Genomic DNA, 23,780 nt, shown 5'->3' with positions numbered 1-23,780 from the left:
TCTCCACAGATCAGCCTCACTTGCTAACTGGGAGAGTTAAGTTCATTATCACTGAAGTAAGTTACCTGGTCCAGCCGTCCTTCAGTGCCTCACTGCAGAGCTGTGGGGAAAGGAGCACAGCCATCACCACACACCCTCCTAGGTCTAAGCAGCATCTTGGTCATCTCTTATTTGGCTTCCCAAACACTAGACTGTACCATGAACCAGAGGAACAACCATGTGCTGCTGAAGTTCAGAGCAGAAACAGCCTAGTCAACAAAGCATGATGGGTGACTTTCTTTCCCTGTCTCTATGGAAACCATCTCATGAATTGACCCAACATTCCTGGATGGGGAATGGTGCATTTCTGTCCCTCTTTTTAAAGCTGGGCTATTTTGTGGCATCCATGGATCTAATGGATGAAAGAGTAACAAACAGAAGCAGGTCCCAATTCTCCTTCCCTCAGCTGCAGTGTGCGCAGAGTGATGAGAAAGGGGACTAAACCAGCCAGGGGCTGACTGCTGCCCCTGCCATCCTGTACTGTAAGGGTCACATCTCCTGCAACATCTATGGGGATCCTCCAAAGCACCCTTGACAGCAGTTACCGCCCCTCTGCATGGTGAGGAAGCAGCGCTCAGCACCGTGAGGGGCAACATGGCACTACACGAAGCCGCTGCCTCCGCAGGTAATCAGCCCCACCAGCGCCCGGGGCTCTTGCTCCATGACCGAGCCCGGGAAACGCCTTTATTTTGCTCATGCACAAGACCCTCCAGGACAAGACCCTCCAGGGCAAGGCTGGATCCATGAATGCAGAAAGGCTAACAGGGAGTTCCCTCAAGGCCCAGCAGTTAAGGATCCTGTGATGTCACTGCTGTGGCTCAGGTCACTGCTATGGTGGGGGTCTGATCCCTGGCCCAGGAACTTCTGCATGCTATGGGTGCAACAACAACAAAGGAAAGAAAAGAAAGGAAAATACTGTCTCCTCGAGAAAGCCTGTCTCTGAAACCCGATTCCAGCATGCACCTGCGTCAGCCTGGTGTCTGTGTACCCCAGCCAGGCACACGAAGTGGTGTAGGCGGGGTAGCCCTGTGTCTGCATCTGCTCCTCTGTGGAAACATAACACTTGTTAATGTTTTGTGTCTGCGGGGATCTTTAGCTTAAGAGTTGCCTGCGGCTGAAGCGCCACCACCCACCACCTTCGCACCCCAGGACCCGCCCTGCAAATCCCGAGCCTGTCCCTCCTGCTACACCCGGGGTTCAGGATGCCCTTTGGGATGCCCCCGATGGCAGAGCCCTCCTGTGCCATGTGGGGTCACCTTAAAGCCAGCCCTGCCCTTAGCAGTGGCCAAACTGAACTCTGATGCCCAAGGTCAAAGCAGAAGGCTGCTTCCTCCAGACTTAGTGGGTCTGCTGCTGGTGGGGGTGGGAGGGGTGATCCCCCACAGGGCGGGAACACTCAAAAGTGTACAAAGATAGGAAAAATAATGAATGGAGTGTCGTCATGACCTACCTCGCTCTTTTTTACCAACTTGACCTTTCTGCAGTATTTCTGGAAAAAATAAAGAATCATCATTACTCTTAGATGACAAAGAGGCAGCCCTGTTGCTGCCACATCAGCATGGACCAGGGACCCCCCAGTGCCATCGCCTGTAGGCTACTCACCGTAGGCTTCCTCCTCTGTCAGGACATCGGTGATGTACCTGAAATCTATGCAGGATAACAGCATCCTGGGGTCCTGGGGCGGGACAGAAAGTAGGAAGGGCCAACGTCAATTCCCCAGCAGATGCTGTGTCTTAGAATCTGCATAGGCAGAATCAGGGGCTTGTTCTGTCTGGGAAAGGACCTTTGGGGTTTGTGATCAATCATTTCTATCCTTCCTTGGTGCAGCATCCTTCAAGGACTCACTGCTGCCTCCTGACCAAGCCCTCAGGCACCTGCCCCTCACTCCCTCTGTGGAACAAGGATTTTGACTACCTTAGCTAACAGGGCTTCTGGCAAGAGAGCCTGGAGTGAGGCAAGCACTCAGCACAAATTAAAGATGAACAGGCCTAGTGTCACTCACTTCAGTGCTGACCTCTTCCCAGGGCAGTTTAGCAGGGGAGAGAGAGGGCGGGTCTCAGAGCCAGGCCACCCAGGGTGACCCCTGTGCCCACTGTTTATTAGCAGTGTAACTTTAGGCCATTTCCTGCCAAATAGGGACAATTCACTTCACCAAAAGGGAAAGAGTGGATTAAACGTGAGAGAGCCTGGTGCGAAGACTCCCTGGAGCATCCCCGGCTGCCCTCTCCCCATCTCCCCCTCCCCCAGCCTGGAGCTCCAGCCTCCCTGGGAGCCCACATTCTGGGAGGAAGCAATCAGCAGCTCCACTCCCACTCAGGTTGTATTGACACCAGCCGTACTCCTCTGCGACCCTTAAATATCCTACGAGCTCTTTCAAAACCAAGAATCATGCAAGACCACTGGCATTGAAATAGGGAACAGGATCCAAAAGAATGAAAAATCCACATATGGGATTTCAGGCACCTTCCTAGTGGCCCTCAAATCATTCACTTTTGGGGGCCACCTTGGGCATCCCTCTGAGAGGCTAGTCTGGAGCCTGCAGGGAACTCAAGAGGTCCCTGTCCTTCCCCTTCAGATGGTGCCCCCAAGTCACCCACAACCACGTCAGAGAGAAGAGGTAATATCCTCTCGTTTTCACTTTCCTCCAGAGAAGGGACAATGTCCGCTGTCTAGCAGTCTTCAAAGCCTTGGTGTTCTTTCTTTTTCCTTAATTGTGATGGCAAATAATAACAAGGGCCTTTGTTTGTTGACCACCAGATTTTCAATAGCCATTCAAGGCATCATCCTGAGGCAGCTGACGCTCAGAGAGGTTACGTGGCATGCCCAAGACCACACAGCCAGGGAGTTCCCGTCATGGCTAAGTGGAAACAAATATGGCTAGGATCCATGAGGACACAGATTCAATCCCTGGCCTCCATCAGTGGGTTAAGGATCTGGCATTGCCATGACCTGTGGTGTCAGTTACAGAGGCGACTCAGATCTGGCATTGCTGTGGCTGTGGTATAGGCCAGTGACTATGGCTCTGATTCAATCCCTAGCCTGGAAACATCCATATGCTGCAGGTATAGCTCTAAAAAGACCAAAAAAAAAAAAAAAAAAAAAAAAAAAAATCACACAGCCAGAAAGTGGTGGGGTCCAGGTTCAAAGCCAGCTCTGCCTGTGGCTGAAGTTCACTCCCCTTAACTTGCCCAGAGTTTTTTCCACCTTGGCAGTCAGATGCTCACAAGTATAAACAGGTCCAAGAGAAAGGAAACAGCAGGTACATATCTTTAGAATCCACCACTGGGCCACTTCCATTTGCGTTTGCAGTCAAGGTGACCAGATAGCTTAATAATAACATTCTGCTCTTCAGAGCTTGTGAAGCACTTTTCTCATGTGGTCTTATTCCAATTCTACGGTGCTCCTAGAGCAGTTAGGATTATCCCCCGTCACAGTTAGGAAATGGAAGCTGGAGAATCTGCATCACTGCAGAGGAAAGCACCCAAGTTTTGGGGGCAGGGGGGGCGCGGGGGCGCCTAACCTCAGCACTTCCCATGTGAACACCCTGCCTGCATGAGCACGACTCATGGTTACTTCAAATACCAAGAAAGGAATAACAGATTTTACTGGGTTCTGCTTGGTCAGCACGACAGTGATTGATCCAGAGCAGTCCTGAATGTATCTATTGGTTATCAAAAGGCAAGTAATCCATGAGGTCCATTTCATTTACAGAAACAATTAGCATATTAATGAATTTACTTACCATGTCAACAAGCAACTTCCACAGAGGCTTGAAGGAGAAAAGAAGAAATTTGTAAAACAAGTTTGAAATACCCACCAGTTTCCCCACAGTGAACGCTCGTGTGGCAGGTTCCGGTTATCAGACTAACACCCACCCACCTGCCCTGGAGCCCCTCACCTCTGTGCCCCTCCCTTCCCAGCCCTTTCTAACCCACTCCCTAAACGCCCTGACTGCTGGTCATCTCTCAGTGGAGAAAAACAATCAATTCTCTGTATGTTCTTGGGGCACCTCCTGTGCCTTTGTCCTCACTCACAGAAAAAGTGTTTGCTCCTCTGTGGCCCTTCACGTGGCTCTGCAGAGTTACTGAAGTGCAGCTCCAAGGATTACCTTTCCCTCCTGCTTGGCCCACAGGTCCCACACGGCATTGAGCACAGCCGCCGTGGCCAAGTGCACCGCACCCTTCTCAGGACCGATCTGGTTGGGAAGCAAAACACAAGAGCACTTCTTAGAAAAGACATTAAAGTCTCCTAGCCAGGGACATGGTTCATGGATTAAAGGCAGCAACGGACACTCACTTAAAGGTTAAGCTCTTTCTTAATACTTTTTTCTTTTTCTTTTTTTTTCTGGTCTTTTCGTAATACTTTCTAACCTATAGAAGATTTGCACGAATAGTGCAAAGAACTCCTGCATATTCTCCCCACCAAACATATCTATATAGATATCTATCTATCCATATGTGTGTATATGTATCTACATATATATACAGATAAATAAAATACATAATATAAATTTATTTTACTGAATCATTTGAGAGGAAGTTACAGATGTCATGTCACATAACCTTAAAAACTTCAGAGTTTAGTTCCTAAAAACAAGGATATTCTCTTACACAACCACAGTACAATGATCAAATTCAGGGAATATAACCTTGATACCTACAAAGACAATCTATAATCAAAGACAATCTATAATCAGATTTCATCAATAATCCAAAAGTATACTTTCTTTTATTCACATGTTGCTTTTTTTTTTTTTTTATCTTTTGTCTTTTTAGGGCCACACCCACGGCATATGAAGGTTCCCAGGCTAGGGGTCTAATTGGAGCTGTAGCCACTGGCCTACGCCACAGCCACAGCAATGCCGGATCCGAGGTACATCTGAGACCTACACCACAGCTCACAGAAATGCCAGATCCTTAACCCACTGAGCAAGGCCAGGGATGGAACCCGCAACCTCATGGTTCCTAGTCGGATTCGTTTCCGCTGCACCACGACAGGAACTCCACATATTGCTTTTAGTTGACATGTCACTTTAGTCTCTTTATCTGGAACATATTTTCTTCTTTTTAAAAATGATAACAGAGTTCCCATTGTGGCTTAGCAATAACAAACCTGACTAGTATCCTTGAGAATGCGAGTTTGACCCCTGGCCTTGCTCAGTAGGTTAAGGATCCAGCATTGCCGTGACCTGTCATGTAGGTCACATACGTAGTTTGGATTCCGTGTTGCTGTGGCTGTGGCATAGGCAGGTGGCTATAGCTCTAATTCAACTCCTCGCCTGGGAACCTCCATATGCTGCATGTGCAGCCTAAAAGGCCAAAAACAAAAACAAAAAAAAGATATCAATATTCTTAAAGAGTACAGGCCAGCTGAGTTACACAGCGTTCCCCAATCTGGCTGATTGGACTGTGATTCTGCCATTCTGGTTTTTTGTTAGGGCTATTATCTTTCAGAACATAGGTAAGTTAGTATCCTTTAGCCTTCCCCACTGTGAGGTTACCATTTTCTCTTTTTAAGTAAGGAGATTAATACTGACCCCAAGGTTTAGCACCCACTGATAATTCCTGCCTCAATCAATTTTAGCTGTGAAGGTTACAATATGGTAGTTTTCTAATGCTATGATTTCTGTTTTATTAGCTTGTAGTCTATTATAATGACAAGCTCTCCCTTGCTGGTTGGTTGGTTGCTATGTGAATGGACTCAAGGATTCTTAGGTTATTCAAGGATTTACAAGCCATCCCTACCATATTTATTTCAATGCCTGAATTGCCCCAGATTTGACCAGTGGACCCCTAGCCTGGGAACTTCCATAAGACAAGGGTGAGGCCCTAAAAAAGACACACAAAAAACTGTAAACCTGTTTCTATTTTCACAGTTGTTGTGATCAAAGAACATCTGAGGGAGTTCCCATCGTGGCGCAGTGGTTAACGAATCCGACTAGGAACCATGAGGTTGCGGGTTCGGTCCCTGCCCTTGCTCAGTGGGTTAAGGATCCGGCGTTGCCGTGAGCTGTGGTGTAGGTTGCAGACGCGGCTCGGATCCCGCGTTGCTGTGGCTCTGGCGTAGGCCGGTGGCTACAGCTCCGATTCAACCCCTAGCCTGGGAACCTCCATATGCCGCGGGAGCGGCCCAAGGAATAGCAACAACAACAACAACAACAACAACAACAAAAAGACAAAAGACAAAAAAAAAAAAAAAAAAAAAACCATCTGAGACCTCAGTAACATTATTTATAGATGCATGTTACAAAACAGGCACCGTACCCATCTGAGCTGCCCATCGCTAGTGAGCTGCCTGTAGAAGCCTCTGAAGTCACCGACAATATCCCCGAGGTCCTTGTTAAGCAGGTGGGGGGCCAGGGCGTTCACAGCACAGACAACTATTAAAAGAGGATTTAATTCTTAGTTTTGGTGGGAGGTCAATAAATTAAGACACGCAGGCACCACAAACAGTCTAATATGGACATGTTAGAAAAGTAATTTTAAATACAAAAAGTATATGCTTTTAAAAATATGTCTTCTGTGGTTGTCATAACTAGTATCACACAGTAGAATAGCTGTTAATCCATTTACTCAGCGTAATTTCTGAATAGAGCAAAGACGTTTTGTCTGCCACGTAAAAAAACAGAATCCTAGACCTGAAAGTTTAAATCATGTTCCAAAATCATTTTCCTATTCGCTTTGCAAAGTGTCTGGACATTCAGCTTTAAAACTAAACCTTTTGGGAGTTCCTGTCGTGGCGCAGTGGTTAACGAATCCCACTAGGAACCATGACGTTGTGGGTTCAATCCCTGGCCTTGCTCAGTGGGTTAAGGATCCGGCGTTGCTGCGAGCTGTGGTGTGGGTTGCAGACACGGCTTGGATCGGGCTTTGCTGTGGCTCTGGCATAGGCTGGTGGCTACGGCTCCAATTAGACCCCTAGCCTGGGAATCTCCATATGCTGTGGGAGCGGCCCAAGAAATGGCAAAAAGACAAAAAACAAACAAACAAAAAAAAAAACTAAACCTTTCGGAGTTCCTGTTGTGGCTCAGAGGTAAAAAATCCAACTAGTATTCATGAGGATTTGGGTTCAATCTTTGGCATCACCCACTGGGTTAAGGATCCGGAGTTGATGTGAGCTGTGGTGTAGATCACAGATGTGGCTCAGATCCCATTTTGCTGTGGCTGTGGTGTAGGCTGGCAGCTGTGGCTCCCATTCAGCCCCTAGCCTGGGAATTTCCATATGCCATGGGTGTGGCCCTGAAAAACAAACAAACAACAACAAAAAACAAACCTTGCTAGTTCCTAGGAAATAAGATGATTTATAGAATTTTTGAAATTCCTTTCATTAGTGTAAAGCATAGAAAATATTTTGAATTCACAACATAATTATTAAAGATGAAATGAATCTGCAATTCATTTCACCTTTAATAATTACATTTTATTATTATAATACTTAGATACTAAAGTACATGAAAACACTTTTCATAAACATTAAATTTCTTACCATTGACTTATGATATACTACAGTTTTCATAAATAATTTGAAGGTTAATCTTCGTTTGGGTCAGCATTACCATCAATTACTTATTTTTGGTGTTTTATTTAGAAGAGGCTTTATTGGATTATCTCAGATGAAGAGCAAGTAACAAACTGTATGGCAAAGACCCTTCTATCCTTGACTCAGTCTGGAAAACACTTAGTCCACGTGTAAATGGTCAAAATAATCAAATCATCAACTTAGCCCCAGAGCAGTGAATTTTATTTATTTATTTTTTATGGCCTCACACACAGAATATGGAAGATCCTTGGCCAGGGATTGAACATAAGCCTCAGAATTTGACCTTTGCCACCATGGCTGTGACCATGCTGGATCTTTTAACCCACTGCACCAGGCCAGGGATAGAACCTCTGCAGTGACTTGAGCTGCTGCAGTCAGATTCTTAACCCACAGCACCACAGAGGGAACCCAACAGTGACTATATTATTTAAAAATTCGATTGACTTGTTTGGTGTAGCCATTGCTTCAATATATACTTTTTTTTTTTTTTTTTAGGGCCACACCTGAGGCATATGGAGTTTCCCTGGCTAGGGGTCCAACTGAAGCTGCAGCCGCCGGCCTACACCACAGCCACAGCAACACAGGATCCAAGCCATGTCTGTGACCTACACCACAGCTCGTGGCAACACCGGATCCTTTACCCACTGAGTGAGGCCAGGGATGGAACCTGTGTTCTAATGGATGACGGTCAGGTTTGTTAATTGCTGAGCCAGGACAGGAACTCCCAAAAAAAGTTGGTTTTTTGTTTTGTTTTGTTTTTTTGTTTTTGTCTTTTTGCCTTTTCTAGGGCCACTCCCTCGGCATATGGAATTCCCAGGCTAGGGGTCTAATCAGAGCTGTAGCCACCAGCCTACGCCACAGCCACAGCAATGCGGGATCTGAGTCTCATCTGTGACCTACACCACAGCTCACAGCAACGCCAGATCGTTAACCCACTGAGCAAGGCCAGGGATCAAACCTGCAACTTCATGGTTCCTAGTGGGATTCGTTAACCACTGTGCCACAATGGGAATTCCCCAAAAAAAGAATTTTAAAGAAAAAAAAATGTGGAGACCACCACAACCCAAATATTTACGGAAGGCATCACATTTTAGTAAATTTCTTGCAGTGGCCTCAGTTTGAGCAAGGAGAATCCACACCCTCCAGATGAGAACATTGGTGTTGCTTGAGCATCTCTTAGAGCAGTAAAGATGAGCTCATCCTCAATATCTGATAAATGTATTTGCTACTATGATACGAGCCAGCTGGGGTTTCTAACCATTCTTCTCGAGGAGACCGAGGTTTGATGTATATAATGATTCCTGTCTCTCTGAGTCACTGACTTACTCTTCAGGCATCTATAATTAATCATCAAGGAGCAAGGAAGACTGTCACTCACAGTTCTGGGGGATGGATATCTGACCTGGAATCATTCTGCATCCCATTCACAAGAGCCATGGAGAACACAGACGGTGTGGGTCAGCCCTAAATGCTCCATATGAGAGCAAGTACGAATCTTCTGAGGGCTGTTTTGAACAGAGGGCCCACGCGCATCCCAGAACATGTTTCAAGTGCTTTCAGAACATTTTTCTCCTAAGATCTGATAGGAAAACTGCACCTCTACGAGGACCCTATGAAACGACCTAAGGATTTTAACAATGAAGCAATGGCGGGAGTTCCTATTGTGGCCCTAAAAAGACAACAAACAAAAACCATAAGGAGTTCTCTGTAGCTCAGCAGGTTAAGGATCCGGTGTTGTCACTGCAACACCTTGGGTCACTGCTGTGGCGTGGGTTCAATCCCTGGACTGAGAACTTCAGCATGCTGCAGGCATAGCCAAAAAAGTAAATAAACAAAAAAATTTAAAAATTATATTGACCTATTCTGTACGTTAAAAAACAACCATAACCTCTCTCCCTCATAAATAAGCGCTCTCTTCACAGTAATGAAGGAAGCACTGACTTCTTGGATCATAAAAAAAAAAAAATGATAAGGCGAGTAAGCTGATAAAAGCCCCAGGAGAACTGTGACAAGCTAATGGAATTTTTTTCAACTTGAATTCAAATTCAAACACCATGCAACGGGTTCTGCGAGACAGCAATGAGTCACCTGAAAAATGGAGCAAGGCTAAAATTAAAATGGGTTCTGTCATGCTGCGGTCTGAAACAGGCGGAAGCCAATTGCATCACCACAAAAGCGCCATTTGTTCCAGGCACAGACGGATGAGACTTTTCCTGCCTATCCTGCCAGCAGGGGGAAGGGGCAGGGAGACCTTCTGGCACTGAACTCGGCCACTCGGAGAAGAGTCTCACATTCATCTCAAGAACCACACATGAGGCGAAGGGCCCCTCCACTGCGCCTGAGGTAGCAGGTTCCACCCTTGGCTGTTTACAGGGGTTCTGTGTGATGGCTTGTCCCAGAACATGTTTTGCAAGCTTGATGAGTTTTGTGCAACCTTTGGGGATTGCCTGCCTGGCATGCAGGATGGAGAATGCAACTTCATAACGTGCCCAACTTACACTAGAGAATTAAAGTTGCAGGAGAAGCTGAAACATAGCTCACAGACCTGGGGCGGTCAGTGGTCACTGCCTTGGGGAAACGTTAACGACAGGGAATGGCTGACTTGGGGGAAGCAGGCAGGGAATCAGGGTCTAGTGGCTGCCTTCTGCCCGGCCAATTCCTAGTTACCCTTCAAGGCTCATCTCAAAACCTCACCTTTGCTCTGAAGCTGTCCTGACCCTCCTGGACAAAAACCCAACCCTCCGTGTAGGCCTGTATTCACTTTTAATAAAATAGTCCTTCTCACACTGCATTATTATTTCTTTATGTCTGCCTCCCTGAGAAATTTGTGCATTCCTTCTCCTTGTATCCTTGTATGTGGGACTCTGTCCCCTTTCTCTCTTTTTAAAGTCACATCCCCAGGGCCTGTCACAGTGCCTGTACACAGGAGCACCTAGGTATCTGTGGTTGGCCAGCCGATAGCGTGACTAGACAGCAGCCCTGGGGAGAGGGGAGCAGCCTGATGGTGTCCACATAAAGCTCAGAAAATGTTCCCTTGGAGTTCCCTGTTGTGGCTCAGTGGTAATGAACCTGACTAGTATCCATGAGGACATGGGTTCAATCCCTAGCCTTGCTCAGTGGGTTAAGGATCCGGCGTTGCCATGAGCTGCAGTGCAGTGTAGGCTATAGACGAAGCTCGGATCTGGAGTTGCTGTGTAGGCTGGCAGCTACAGCTCCGACTGGACCCCTAGCCTGGGAACTTCCATATGCTATGGGTGTGGCCCTACAAAGACAAAAAAAGAAAAAAGAAAAAGAAAAAAATAAAAAGAAAGAAATGTTCCCTTGTCCTACACACAGACACGCACAATAATAACATCACTCAATAGGTCAAGACTTTTCTTCTATAACTAGGAGAGAGCTGATAGTGTGGATATCCCTGGGCAAGGCTGGAGGATCTACTTCCTCCCTTCGCAGACCCTCACTTTTTAACTTACCACGACATGTCTTCAGCCTCTAATGAGCTGTTGAAATTGATCTGGCAAAGGTCTTCTTTCTGTACATACTGAATTTTGTACGCTGTGCATGCATTTTTAAAAAGCTATGAGTTTTGGAGTTCCTGTTATGCTGCAGTAGAAATGAATCTGCCTAGGATCCATGAGGATGCAGGTTCGATCCCTCTCTCAGTGGGTCGGGGATCCGGCTGTTGCCATGAGCTGTGGTGTAGGTCACAGACACAGCTAGGATTCCACATTGCTGTGGCTGTGGCATAGGCCAGCATCTGTAGCTCCAATTCGACCCCTAGCCTGGGAACTTCCATATGCCATGGGTGTGGCCCTAAAAAGAAAAAAAAAAAAGTTTAAAAAAAGCCAAGAAAGCGCTTCGGGCCATCAGGAGGTTCTGCAGGGATAGCCAAGCTGCTGTGTGGGCCTCAGTTCCCTTACCTCAAAAAATGGGGAGGCTCAAGACCTCCACTGAGCCCTCGTCCAGCTCTGAGAAAAGAAAGGCTTACTCCTGGCTCAGTGTGCAGCATAGCTGTCTGCTCTTCCCAGATGAGAGCTTGGAATCTGGGCAGGACCTACGCCTTTGCTGCCAAGCAGAGCAGTGAACTGGAAGCCAGCTCAGTGTGGAGTATTTAAAAAGCAAGTAGAAGAGTTCCCATCTTGGCACAGCGGAAACAAATCCGACTAGGAACCATGAGGTTGCGGGTCTGATCCCTGGCCTTGCTCAGTGGGTTAAGGATCTGGCATTGCTGTGAGCTGCGGTGTAGGGTTGCAGACGCAGCTCAGATCTCGCGTGGCTATGGCTGTGGTGTAGGCCGGCAGCTATAGCTCCAATTAGACCCCTAGCCTGGAAATCTCCATATGCCTTGGGTGTGGGGAAAAAAAAAAAAAGCAAGTAGACTCTGTGCACACAAAGCCTTGTTCCATGAACACACAGCTTCCCCCTTACATCCCTCGGTCACACACCCAGTTCAGGTACTCAGAGCCCTGCAGAGAAATGGACCCAAGATTCAAGGGTTTTCCTGCAGTCTACAGATGACCACCAGGAGAGAGGCCAAATTCTGCCATTTTTATTTCCATTTTTGTTTTATTTCCCAATGACATAAATAAACCATCAAACATTGTTTTCAACTCTCTTCAAGCAGTGTAAATACAGAGAAAAATATGATCAGACCTGGAATGTAAATGAAACTGAAGCATTCATGTACCTCCAGAGAATGTTCAACTCACCAACTTCAGTGCCTTTTCCCAGAGTGAAGGTGAGTCCACAGCCCTTGAGTCCATCTTCTGCATCCGTCTCCAAGACAACGTAGGCAGCTGAGTAGTCAGGGTCTGTGTGCTGCAGGGGAAAGGCCCCACCCAAACCCGAGAACATGAGAAAGTGCCAAATAAACCTGGGAGTGACATCATGAAAGAACAGAAAATGCAAGAAGAGCTCCAATCCTTTTTTGGGGGGGGGCGGGGGTCTTTTTAGGGCCACACCTGAGGCATATGAGAGTTCCAGGGCTAGGGATCAAATCAGAGCTGCAGCTGCCAGCCAACACCACAGCCACAGCAATGCCAGATCTAAGCCATGTCTGCGACCTACACCACAACTTGTGGCAATGCCAGATCCTTAACCCACTGAGTGAGGCCAGGGATCGAACCCTTATCCTCACAGACACTATGTCAGGTCCTTAACCCACTGAGCCATAATGGGAACTCCTAAAAAGAGCTCCAATCTGATGGAAGCATTCATGTTCCCCAAAGGGAACTCTGAATGGACAAAAGGAATGTTCTCCTGAAGGACTCAAATTATTTTACCAAGTACAATGTGTGTATTTAATGCCGGTTTGCAGTTACATTTCCTTTGACAGTCGGCTCACTCTTAAACCTAGGAGTTTGCACCTGCAGCTGTTTCTGTCAGCTTTTGGAACAGAGTTATATGCACAAGCAGGTTCAAACTGAGCAAGCCAAGGTTTTGGAAAGCTCTTACATAAAATTGGACTTATCTTCATTGCAGTTTATAGCAGGGCTGAAAAGACACAAATTCAGAGATCACTGGGGTCGGGGGGAGCAAAGAAAACTTCAAGACAACCCAGGAGTTCCTACTGTGGCTCAGTGGATTAAGGACCCAAGGTTATCTCTGGGAGGATTCAGTCTCCATCCCGGCCTCATTCAGTGAGTTAAGGATCGGGCATTGCTGTGGCTGTGGCGTAGGCCAGCAGCTGCAGCTTCAATTCGACCCCTGGCGTGGGAACTTTCGTATGTTGCAGGTGTGGCCATAAAAAGAAAAAAATTAAATAAAAACAACTTCAAGACAATTCATTTTTTGTGTTGCTCTTTTTTTTTAAACTTTCCACTATATTTTTATAATAGGTTTACTGACCAATTATTATGAAATTCAACACTACTCATCGATACAGGGGATGCAGAGTGAAAAACAAGTCTATCTTCAGAGATTTCTCACAAGGTGGGAGAAAAAGCCAAAACATGAGAACCAGATGAGAACAGCTGCTAAGACAGGACAAGGCCATGAGGAGATGTGTGGTCAGTTGGATGTACCATGGAAGTTCAGGGGAGAAAAGCAAAGAGGAAGCAGGAGACCAGGACACACAGACAAAGCCCAAGGGTGATGAAGGAGCCCAGGCGAGGAGAGCAATACAAACCTGAGGCCTTGTGAGTCAGAAAAGGCTGTGAGGGCACTGGTTTGCAGGGAATGGAGATGATATCAGACAGGTGGTGTGGGCGAAGACAACGGGAACCCCCAAAGCCAGGCAGAGAATTGGAATGCAGCGGTAAAGAATGAAGATGCAACTTTTTTTTTTTTTTTTGCTTAAAAAGAATTTTGCAGGAGTTCCCATTGTGGCTCAGTGGTGATGAATCTGATTAGTATCCACTAGGATTCAAGTCCCATCCCTGGCCTCACTCAGTTGGTTAAGGATTTGGTGTTGCCAGGAGCTGTGGTGTGGGTTACAGACTTGGCTCTGATCCCTTGTTGCTTGCGGCTGTGGTGTAGCCTGGCAGCTGTAGCTCCAGTTCAACGCCTAGCCTGGGAACTTCTCTATGTCCCAGGTGCGGCCCTAAAAAGACAAAAAAAATAAAGGAAAAAAAAAGAATTTCACAGAGATATGACAATTTATTAGTGCTGTTGTTAATATAACATTTATTGTTCCATGTAAAAAGCTTTACATGAATTAATCTTCCCAATGTTATAAAGCAGATGCTATGAGGAAACTGAGTTTCAAGAGGCAGGATTTAAATCCCAATGTTCAGGGAGGGAGAGGCAGCCCTGTGTCCGGCTGGAGGCACAGGGAAGGGGCTTCTGTGGATGCATCGCTGAGCCAGCAAGTGCAGAGGTTGGTGACTTGGGTAAGTTAGAGTTTAGATGCTATAATGACAGAACCTCTAACAGTATGAGGCAGAACATGGCAAGTCTCTGGGAGAGATGAAAACGATGGAAGCCAGGCAGAAAGCACTACGGCCAAACGCTGTCAAAGCTGGAGGACACTTTCTGATGAAAGGAGAAGCTGAGCTGGTGGGTTGAGGACAGGAGTGTCTCAGCAGCGGGGGAGGGACAGAGGATCTGGGAGGGAGGAACATCTCAGGTGAGGTAACGGTGGCAGTGAGGTCAGTAGAGGGACAGAAAGGGAATACGGGAGAGCATCCAAGAGGTGGTGCCCAGCCAGGTTTGGCCATCAGGTTCCCAAGGGAGATGCTGGGACCTGAGGCTCAGAGGGAGACTCCAGGACTAAAGACCCTGGGAAGCTAAAGTATGATGTACATGAACTTAGTTACAAAACAGAAACAGACTAACAGACATAGGAAACAAACTGATGGTTACCAAAGGGGAGAGATGGGAGATGGGGGAAGGATAAATTAGGAGTTTGGGATTAGCAGATACAAACTACTATATATAATACAGATAACAAGGGCCTACTGTACAGCACAAAGAAGTGTATTCAGTATCTTGTAATAAAATACATAATAGAAAAGAAAAAAAAGTATGGCCAGGAGGTGGCGGGCTCAGCTGCAGGTGGGCACTCAGGACCTTTGGTAAGTGCCTGGACAAGCAAGCTCTGGCACTAATGAACACTGCAGGCCTGAGCGCTCTGTGTTTCTTAAACGGCTGGTAAGAAATCGTAACCGGGACCCTGCACTTAAACAAATACGGGAACAGTTTCAGGGCTCCTTCATGAAAATGTCCTACTTGGAGTTCCCATGGTGGCACAGCAGAAATGAATCTGACTAGGAACCATGACATTTTGGCTTCCATCCCTGGCCTCGCTCAGTGGGTTGAGGATCCGGCGTTGCCATGAGCTGTGGTGTAGGTTGCAGATGCAGCTCGGATCCTGCCTTGCTGAGGCTGGCAGCTGTAGCTCCGATTCAACCCCTAGCCTGGGAACCTCCATATGCCTCAAGTGTGGCCCTAAAAATACAAACAAAAAAATGTTCTACTTGTGATCAGGAAGGCTGGCTCTGCTGCCAAGTGCTGCGGGGCTGAACTGCTGAATCCAGCGTGCAGTGAGGGTGCAGGGAGCCTTCTCAGGAGTCTCAGCAGCACCGCTGAAAATGGCCAAGCAGCACTTTCTATTAATAATGCATATGGGGAAGTTCCTGTTGTGGCTCAGTGGTAACAAACCCTTCTAGTATCCATGAGGATTTGGGTTCAATCCCTGGTCTCGCTCAGTGGGTTAAGGATCCAGCATTGCCATGAGCTGTGGTGTAGGTTGCAGACTCGACTGGGATCCCGTGTTGCTGTGGCTGTGGTGTGGGCTGGCAGCTACAGCTCCGATTCAACCCCTAGCCTGGGAACCTCCATATGCCGTGGGTTTGGCCTTAAAAAGACAAAAAAAAAAAAAAAAAAAAAAAAACCATGAGGGAATCAGCGTACAGCACACACATCTCTGGGACACAATATTCAAGTATTCATGAGCTTGCAGTGCAGGTATCAGGTACAATCTCTCCTGACCCCAAGGCCATAAATCACTCAGGCCAGAGACAAATTTCGTTTCTTATTCCATAGTAAGCCAGCAGCCTTAATACTTCACAAATTCAAAGAGGAAGGTGGAGGTCAGGGACTCTTCTGCTTCAGTTTCTTCATATGCAAATAGTAATTACAGCTACATTTATCGATGGCCTTCTCTGTGTCGGGCTCTCTACATGCATCGCATCTACATGTAGAAGGCTGATATTGTTATACCATTTTACAGATGAGAAAGCCTAGGCCTGGAGAGATTGTGCGGTTTCCTCCTACCTGCCCCCCACTTCAGAAGGGTGGAAGGGGCTGCACTAGGTCAGGCGTTGTATTTGACAAGCTCATAAAATTTCAAAAGATTTGTTTGGAGATTCACAAAAGATCACCCAATGGGTGTTTTTTTGTCATTTACCATAATATCAAATGAGAAAGGACACATAAGGGTTTTTAAAGCAGGAAGAATTTATTCTCAGAATAAAAGACATTCTTTAAAGTAACTTCAGGACTTCCCTTGTTGCTCACAGCATAACTACTCAGCACTGCTTCTGCAGTGGCTGTGGTTGGATCCCTGGCTGGGGAACTTCCAGGTGCCGTCAAGTGTTTAAAAAAAAAAAAAAAAGGAGTTCCCATCATGGGTCAGTGGTTAAGGAATCTGACTAGGAACCATGAGGTTGCGGGTTCAATCCCTGGCCTTGCTCAGTGGGTTGAGGATCTGGCATTGCTATGAACTGCGGTGTAGGTCGCAGACGCGGCTTGGATCTGGTGTTGCTGTGGCTGTGGTGTAGGCCAGCAGCTGCAATTCCAATTAGACCTCTAGCCTGGGAACCTCCATGTGCCGTGGGAGCAGCCCTAGAAAAGGCAAAAAGACAAAATAAAAATAAAAATTAAATAAAAAGAACTTCAGCATCTTTTTTTTTTTTTTTTTTTTTTTTTTTTTTTTTTTAGGGCCACACCCGCAGCATGTGGAAGTTCCTAGGCTAGGGGTGGAATTGGAGCTATAGCTGCTGGCCTACACCACAACCACAGCATTAGGGGATCCTTAACTCACTGAGTGGGGCCAGGGATGGAACCTGAGTCCTCACAGATACTAGTGGGGCTCGTTACCACGGAGCCAGGACAGGAACTCCAACTTCAGCACTTTTTAACAAGAAACCACTTCAAGTACACCAAGGACAAGGAATGTGAGGAACATCCACCCAGCTCAAAAGTACAGTTAAAGTCAGTCCTGAGGTATCCATTCCCCACCCCCTACAAGTAATGGGTAATCATTATCCTAAATTGGATGCTTCCCATGTTCATTACATAACCACACTTTTCTAGTGTGGCCATTCATGAGTGGGCCTGGAAGGGCAGTGTCCCAGGGACAGGCTGGAGGAGACCCTGCACAGGGCTCATGTGTTTGGGAAATACTGCACTTGAAGGTGGTGCTGGTGTGGGGTGTCTCAGAGCAAAAATGTCCTTCAGTGTGTACTTTACTGCATTTCCACAGATTGACATCTGCTTAACTGTTCACAGTGACACATCCTCTCTATTCATGTTTTCAGCCTCCTCTCAAACCACCTGTTACTACGAGCTTGTTTGGTCTCCCAGGCAGACTGTGAATTGTTCATTTCACAGATAAGCCCAAGAAGCACAGAGAGGTTAGGATCTTCTGGTCACTGCAAATTGTGGCAGAGGCAGGATCACCACCTAAATCACCCTGCCAGGGGCTTTCTGGTCTCTACCACCGCGAACCATGTCAAGTCTAAGGTTTGATGGGGAGACACCACCACCGTTTTGCTGTTGTTGCATATCATGCACTCCATTTCCAGCAAAATGCAAGTCATAAAAGTAAAAACAGGAAATACTAAACTCCAGCAAAGCAAAAAACAATAAGAAAAAAATAAAACCTAGGAGAGTGTAGAATCTCTAAAAACTTTCATTCCCCTTCCCGGCCTCTCCACTCACAAAAGCAACAGTTCCAAAGTTGGGAACCTTTCCAGGACCACGGGGTGCCCGGCGCCAAGGAGGGCCCTGGCGTCGATGAGACCAGAGGCATTGGGCAGCACCTACCATAGCGTCTGAGCCGTGGCCCTCGAGAGACGTGGGGAAGCGCAAGTCGTGGACCGAGAGTCGGGAGATCCTGCCACGCACCATGTCGCCCTGTGTCGGGGAGACGCCAACCCTGCAGGACACTGTGTGCGCAGCTGAAAGGGTGCACAGCCGGAAGGGTGCACAGCCGGGCTTGGCGGGGGCTGATTGGCCGCGCAGCCCGGGGGCGTGGCCGCGCTCGAGAACTTGGCCCGACCCAAGGGGCCAGCTCAGCTCTAGGTCCTCGATTCGCGATTCTTTGCGCCAAGTTCCCGTCCCGCAGTGGGGGTGCTGCCTACTGCCACCCTGCCCGCCCCCAGGTAGACTCGCTCAGGGTCTCGGCTGACCCCACACCGAGTCAGTGCCCCAGCAGGACCCTGCTCCACCCAGACTAGAAACTAGCAAAGTGACCGTACCCAGAGCAGCACCCTGGAAGAAGCCGAGTCTGGTCAGAGTGCAATCCGCAGATTCGGCCCTGGGCTCAATTCCTGACCTCAGTCTGCAGGTCCATGCGGCTCAGCCAGGACAGCCTTGTGCTGGAAAATCCTGTGTCTTTAAGTGACCTCAGCCTGTTTGATAAATTAAGAGGTGGGTCACCATTTATTACATCCCTGCTGATGCAGTACTTTGAATACTTTACCTCTTATCCCCCAACACTGCAAGGAAGGCAGGTCATGCCCATTTTATTGGTGAATTGGGGATTCAGAGAGATTAAGTGATGTAAATTATTTGCCCAAAGCCACATAGCTAGTTAAGTGTCCTGGCTGCAAACTCAAGGGCTCTTAGAGTTGCAGGGACTCTGAGGCTCAAAGCTGTAGCATCCCTTTGACAACACGGTGGAGGCTATGGACATCTCCCCCCACCAAGTGTGCACACAGTAAGTTTTATATTATTTTTTGGGGGGTGAGGTCACAACCCCTTGCCTTGTACCACCACTGAGGACTGTTTGGAGGGTTAAATGTTTGGGAGGCAATACTATATAGGTAAGAGTCCATTGAAATGTGTTCTTGAGGGTGTGGCAGGGGTGTTCTCAGGGATACCCAGGTTATCTGCTGCTCAAGGATGCATACATATAGCCCTGTTGGATGAATTCCTTGGCTCAGGACTGAGATGGTTAACTTAGATGCCTACCGGGGCTAGGTAGGCACCAGGATGCAAGGGGGTAAGAAACAGGCAATTGCCGCAGCTAAGGGTTAGCCAGTCAGCTCCAGCTGATTATGACCCTGTGAGAATTGGAGGCCAGATGGCTGCATCTTACCATTTTCCAAGTGAAGTCTGAAATGCAAATGTTAATAGGAAATAGCCCTTCTTTTCCCTTGTCCTGCCCTACTCATGTGCCATATGGAGATAACTTTACACATGGATCAACATTAATTCTCGTGTTACCCATTTGTTTACCACTACTATTTCCTGCTTTCTTGATTTTTTGGGGGGAGGCATGTGGCCAGAATATAGGCTCAGTTCATTTTTTTTCAGAATGGGTCTCTGGCCTAGGTGATATATTCTGAGTATTTTGGGTTCTGAAGATGTCTTTTTCTTTCAGATTTGAATGGTTTTATTGTATAGAATTCTTAGTTCAAGAATGAATACTTTTTAATGTTAAGTCGGAGTTCCTGTCGTGGCGCAGCAGAAACAAATCCAACTAGGAACCATGAAATTTTGGGTTCAATCCCTGGCTTTGCTCAGTGGGTTAAGGATCTGGCATTGCCGTGAGCTGTGGTATAGGTCACACACGTAGCTCAGATCTGGCTTGGCTGTACAGGCTGTAGTGTAGGCTGGCAGCTGTAGCTTCAATTAGACCCCTAGCCTGGCAATCTCCATATGCCTTGGGTGCGGCCCTAAAAGAAAAAAAAAAAAAAAGTAATGTTAGGTCCCATTCTTTAAAGAATAAGCCGAGGGATTTTTTTTTTCCCCTACTCTCTAGAAAAATGTTTATTTTCTCTTTATAGTTTTAAAATATTACTAATATATATTTATGATTAACTTAAATATTAACCTTACTCTACAACTGATGGATTTTTTTCAAACCAGAAGCAATGCATTTCTGTGGAAAATTTCCTCTAGTTTATTTCATTAGTTCTTCCTCTTGATTCTTTTGTTTTCTTCATCTGAAACTTACATTAGTTTGATATTAAAACTCAATCTATCATCCATGCCTTAATTTAAAAGAAAAACAACCCCAAACTTTGTGACTTCTTATTTTGGTTCTGGGTATATCTTTGGTTTAGGATTCCAGATCAGATTTGATTTTCAACACTTTCACCCCAAATGTTTAATTTTTTCTGGGTGTTTTAAATTTCTAAGGTTTCTTTTTATAGTATCATCATTTCTTGTTAAAAAATAGATGCCATATTATCTTCTCAAAACACTCTGTCCTTGGATTTCCAGCTGTGGTGCAGGGGTCCGGATGTTGCCATAGCTGTGGCATAGGTCGCAGCTCCAGTTCAGAGTCAATCCTGGGAACTTCCTTACACCGGAAAAAAAAAAAAAAAATTGTTTCTTCTATTAAGTTTGGTTCCTCAAGTGTTAGTTCTTGATTGTTGATTTTAGTTCTTTTCCTGGTTTTCTTCACATTAGTCTGTTGGTATTTACTATTAGAATCACATTTTGCCTTTTTGTGAAGTTAGATCCTAAAAAGCTGTCTCTGGTGATTGTGGAGGAGGGGTGGAACGTGGGGCTTTTCTTCTAGGAAAGATGGATTTGTCTCTTCTGAGCTTTCATTTCAGAGTTGTGTTCAGGGCTTGATCCAAGGGGAAAGGTCAGAATAAATTATTCCATTTTTTTTTTTCCTTGTGATGATTAGTATCTACTTGAGGATCTACTCTGCTTTCATCACCATCCCCCTAGATTCCATCTAGGAATCTTCAAAGGCAAAATGTGAACTTTGTTTAGAAAATTGTCAGTACTGGAGTTCCCGTTGTGGTGCAGTGGTTAACGAATCCGACTAGGAACCATGAAGTTGAGGGTTCGATTGCTGGCCTTGCTCATTGGGTTAAGGATCCGGCATTGCCGTGAGCTGTGGTGTGGGTCGCAGACGTGGCTCGGGTCCCGCATTGCTGTGGCTCTGGTGTAGGCCCGTGGCTACAGCTCCGATTGGTCCCCTAGCCTGGGAACCTCCATATGCTGTGGGAGCGGCCCAAAAAATGGCAAAAAGACAAAAAAAAAAAAAAAAATCTAAAAAAAAAAGAAAATTGTCTGTACTGTTATCAGTTTATTATACAGGGATAGGCCTGGCTACCCAGCTATTCCAAATGCTGCCCTTTAATTAATGACCCTAAAAAAAAAATCACTGTGATAGCTCTGTTACTCCTAAGAAAAATAAGGTAAAAGAGACAGGATTTATACTCCCATATGATACAGCTAGAAAGTCAGCTAAAATATGTGGAAGAAGAGACTTCAGACACTGGACCACAAGGAGAGCAGAACTGTGATTCTGGAGGAAAGGCAAACAGACAAAGCACCCTGCAGTTGTTCCAGCTTGCTGTCTAGAAGCTGATTGCAGGCTACAGTGCAAGCTGTGTGTGGGTAGGGGGGATCCTAATCAGAGCCCAGCAGTCTTGCTAACTTGAGAAGACTCATATTAGTGTGAGTAGCTGTAATTTGGGAGCCAGAGAAGGATCTCTTCTTACCTTTGGCTGAGTATAGTTATGTACATGAATGAGAGGAAACTACTCAAGTTTGAGGAAAGAGCCATCAGAGAGGAATAGGCAAGAAAATTTTTGGAAGTTGCACAAGGTGAGGCATATTACCTGTTCCTGCCAGCCAGAGTAAGCTTTAGTCATTAATACATGGGGCATCAGGTATAATCCTCAACAGGGTATTGCCTTATTAGTGGAAATAAATTCTCCTAAGACTAAAGATTGTTTTGGATCTAACAGAGTTTGAATGCAAACCTTGGAAGGACTCAACTGATTCCAAGTTAAGAATAGACAAAATAAACCCTGGAGTTTGCATAGGGCTTAGAATATTTCCTGTCCCTACAGCCAAAATAGAAAATGTACATGAATCAAAATTCAACATTATTTAAAGGAATCCTCCCCCACTCCAAATTCTAGCAACCAAAAACTACAGTTTATAGTGTTCAGCACAGTATCAAATTTACTAGGCACACATAAAAGAAGGGACATATAGCCCATGAACAAGAGAAAAGTCAATGAATAGAAACAGACCCAACAGTCCTAAAATCATGATTATAGAGGAAATATACACATAAGTAGGAGAGGTATAAAAGATACTACAGAAAAGAAAAAAAATGAGGCATTCCTGTCATGGCTCACTGGGTTAAGAACCCAACTAGTATCCATCATCCCTGGCTTTGATCCATGGGTTAAGGATCCAGTGTTGCCGAGAGCTGTGGTATAGGTTGCAGACACCACTCAGAACATGCATTGCTGTGGCTGTGGTGGCGTAGGTTGGTAGCTGCAGCTCCAATTCAATCCCTAGCCCAGGAACTTCCATATGCCACAGGTGTGGCCCTAAAAAAAAGAAAAAAGAAAAAAAACTGAAAGCTAGAATTTCTGAGATTAAAAAAATATACTCTATGGGATTAAAAGCAGAAAAGAGGAGTTCCCACTGTGGAACAGTGGGTTAAGGATCTGGCATTGTCTATGTGGTGGCTTAGGTCACTGGTGAGGTACAGGTTTGATCCCTGGTTTGGCGCAGTGGGTTAAAAAATCTGGTATTGCTACAGCTGTGACATAGGCCATAGCTGTGGCTTAGATTCAATCCCTGGCCTGGGAATGTGGCCAAAAAAAAAAAAAAGAGAGAGAGAGAGAGAGAGAGAGAGAACTAGAAAAATCTGCAATTATAGTTGAGGATTTCAACATTCCTCTCTCAGTAATTGATAGGAAAAGCCAACAGAAAGTCAATATGAATATAGGAGATTTAGCAATGCTATCAGTTAATTTGACTAAATTGACATTTATAGAACACTCTAGCTGACAAAAGCAGGATGCATGCATATAGGTATGTTCTCTGATCAAAATAGCAATAAACTACAAATAATTAAAAGATATCTGGAAAATCCCCAAATAATTAACAATTAAATAGTAAATATATAAATAACCCACAGCTCAAAAAAGAACTCTGAAGAGAAATTAGAAAATATTTTGAACTGAATTATGATAAAAAGAATCAAAATATGTGGGGTGCAGTTAAAGCAGTATTTAAAGGGATATTTATAGCACTAAATGCTTGTATTAAAAAGGAAGGAAAGGAGTTCCCATCGTGGCGCAGTGGTTAACGAATCCGACTAGGAACCATGAGGTTGTGGGTTTGATCCCTGGCTTCACTCAGGGGATTAAGAATCTGGCGTTGCCGTGAGCTGTGGTGTAGGTTGCTGTGGCTCTGGCGTAGGTTGCTGTGGCTCTGGCGTAGGCTGGAGGCTAAAGCTCCGATTCTACCCCTAGCCTGGGAACCTCCACATGCCGCAGGAGTGGCCCTAGATATGGCAAAAAAGACAAAAAAAAAGGAAAGTTTCAAGTCAATAATCTAAGCTTCCATCTTAAAAAACTAGAAAAAGAAGAGTAAACTTCAAAATGACAGAGCAAATAAATCCCAAAAGGATGAAATTAATAAAGATCAGAAATCAGGGGAGTTCCCGTCATGGTGCAATAGAAATGAATCCAGCTGGTATCCATGAGGATGTGGTTTTGATCTCTGGGCTTGCTCAGTGGGTCAGCGATCTGGTGTTGCCA

The 23,780-nt window shown here is 45.8% G+C and overlaps 1 protein-coding gene across 5 annotated transcripts in view; it reads right to left on the bottom strand.

Annotated features, from left to right (window-relative positions):
- Window positions 1–18,196, bottom strand: part of ENOSF1 (enolase superfamily member 1) — a 29,268-nt gene extending 11,072 nt beyond the window's left edge. For 2 of the 5 annotated variants that reach the window (XR_014804946.1, XR_014804945.1), the window contains exons 1-9: window positions 18,067–18,196; window positions 12,288–12,396; window positions 6,303–6,418; window positions 4,148–4,234; window positions 3,782–3,808; window positions 1,642–1,714; window positions 1,490–1,528; window positions 1,003–1,085; window positions 66–100 (exon numbers count right to left, since the gene is read on the bottom strand). Coding sequence is in view for 3 of the 5 variants with exons in the window: in XM_084958461.1 (XP_084814587.1) it covers window positions 66–100; window positions 1,003–1,129; window positions 1,486–1,528; window positions 1,642–1,714; window positions 3,782–3,808; window positions 4,148–4,234; window positions 6,303–6,418; window positions 12,288–12,396; window positions 18,067–18,150 (701 nt within the window). In the remaining 2 variants the exon portion in view is untranslated. 5 annotated transcript variants of the gene reach the window in all.
- Window positions 18,197–23,780: the final 5,584 nt, after the last annotated feature.

Source organism: Sus scrofa, chromosome 6 (assembly GCF_054392235.1).
Source record: "Sus scrofa isolate SSC_HxYL_T2T_F1_AM1 chromosome 6, Sscrofa_HxYL_maternal_Yorkshire_Landrace_v2.0, whole genome shotgun sequence".
Lineage (NCBI taxonomy): Eukaryota > Metazoa > Chordata > Mammalia > Artiodactyla > Suidae > Sus > Sus scrofa.
This window is presented reverse-complemented; position numbering and strand designations above follow the sequence as displayed.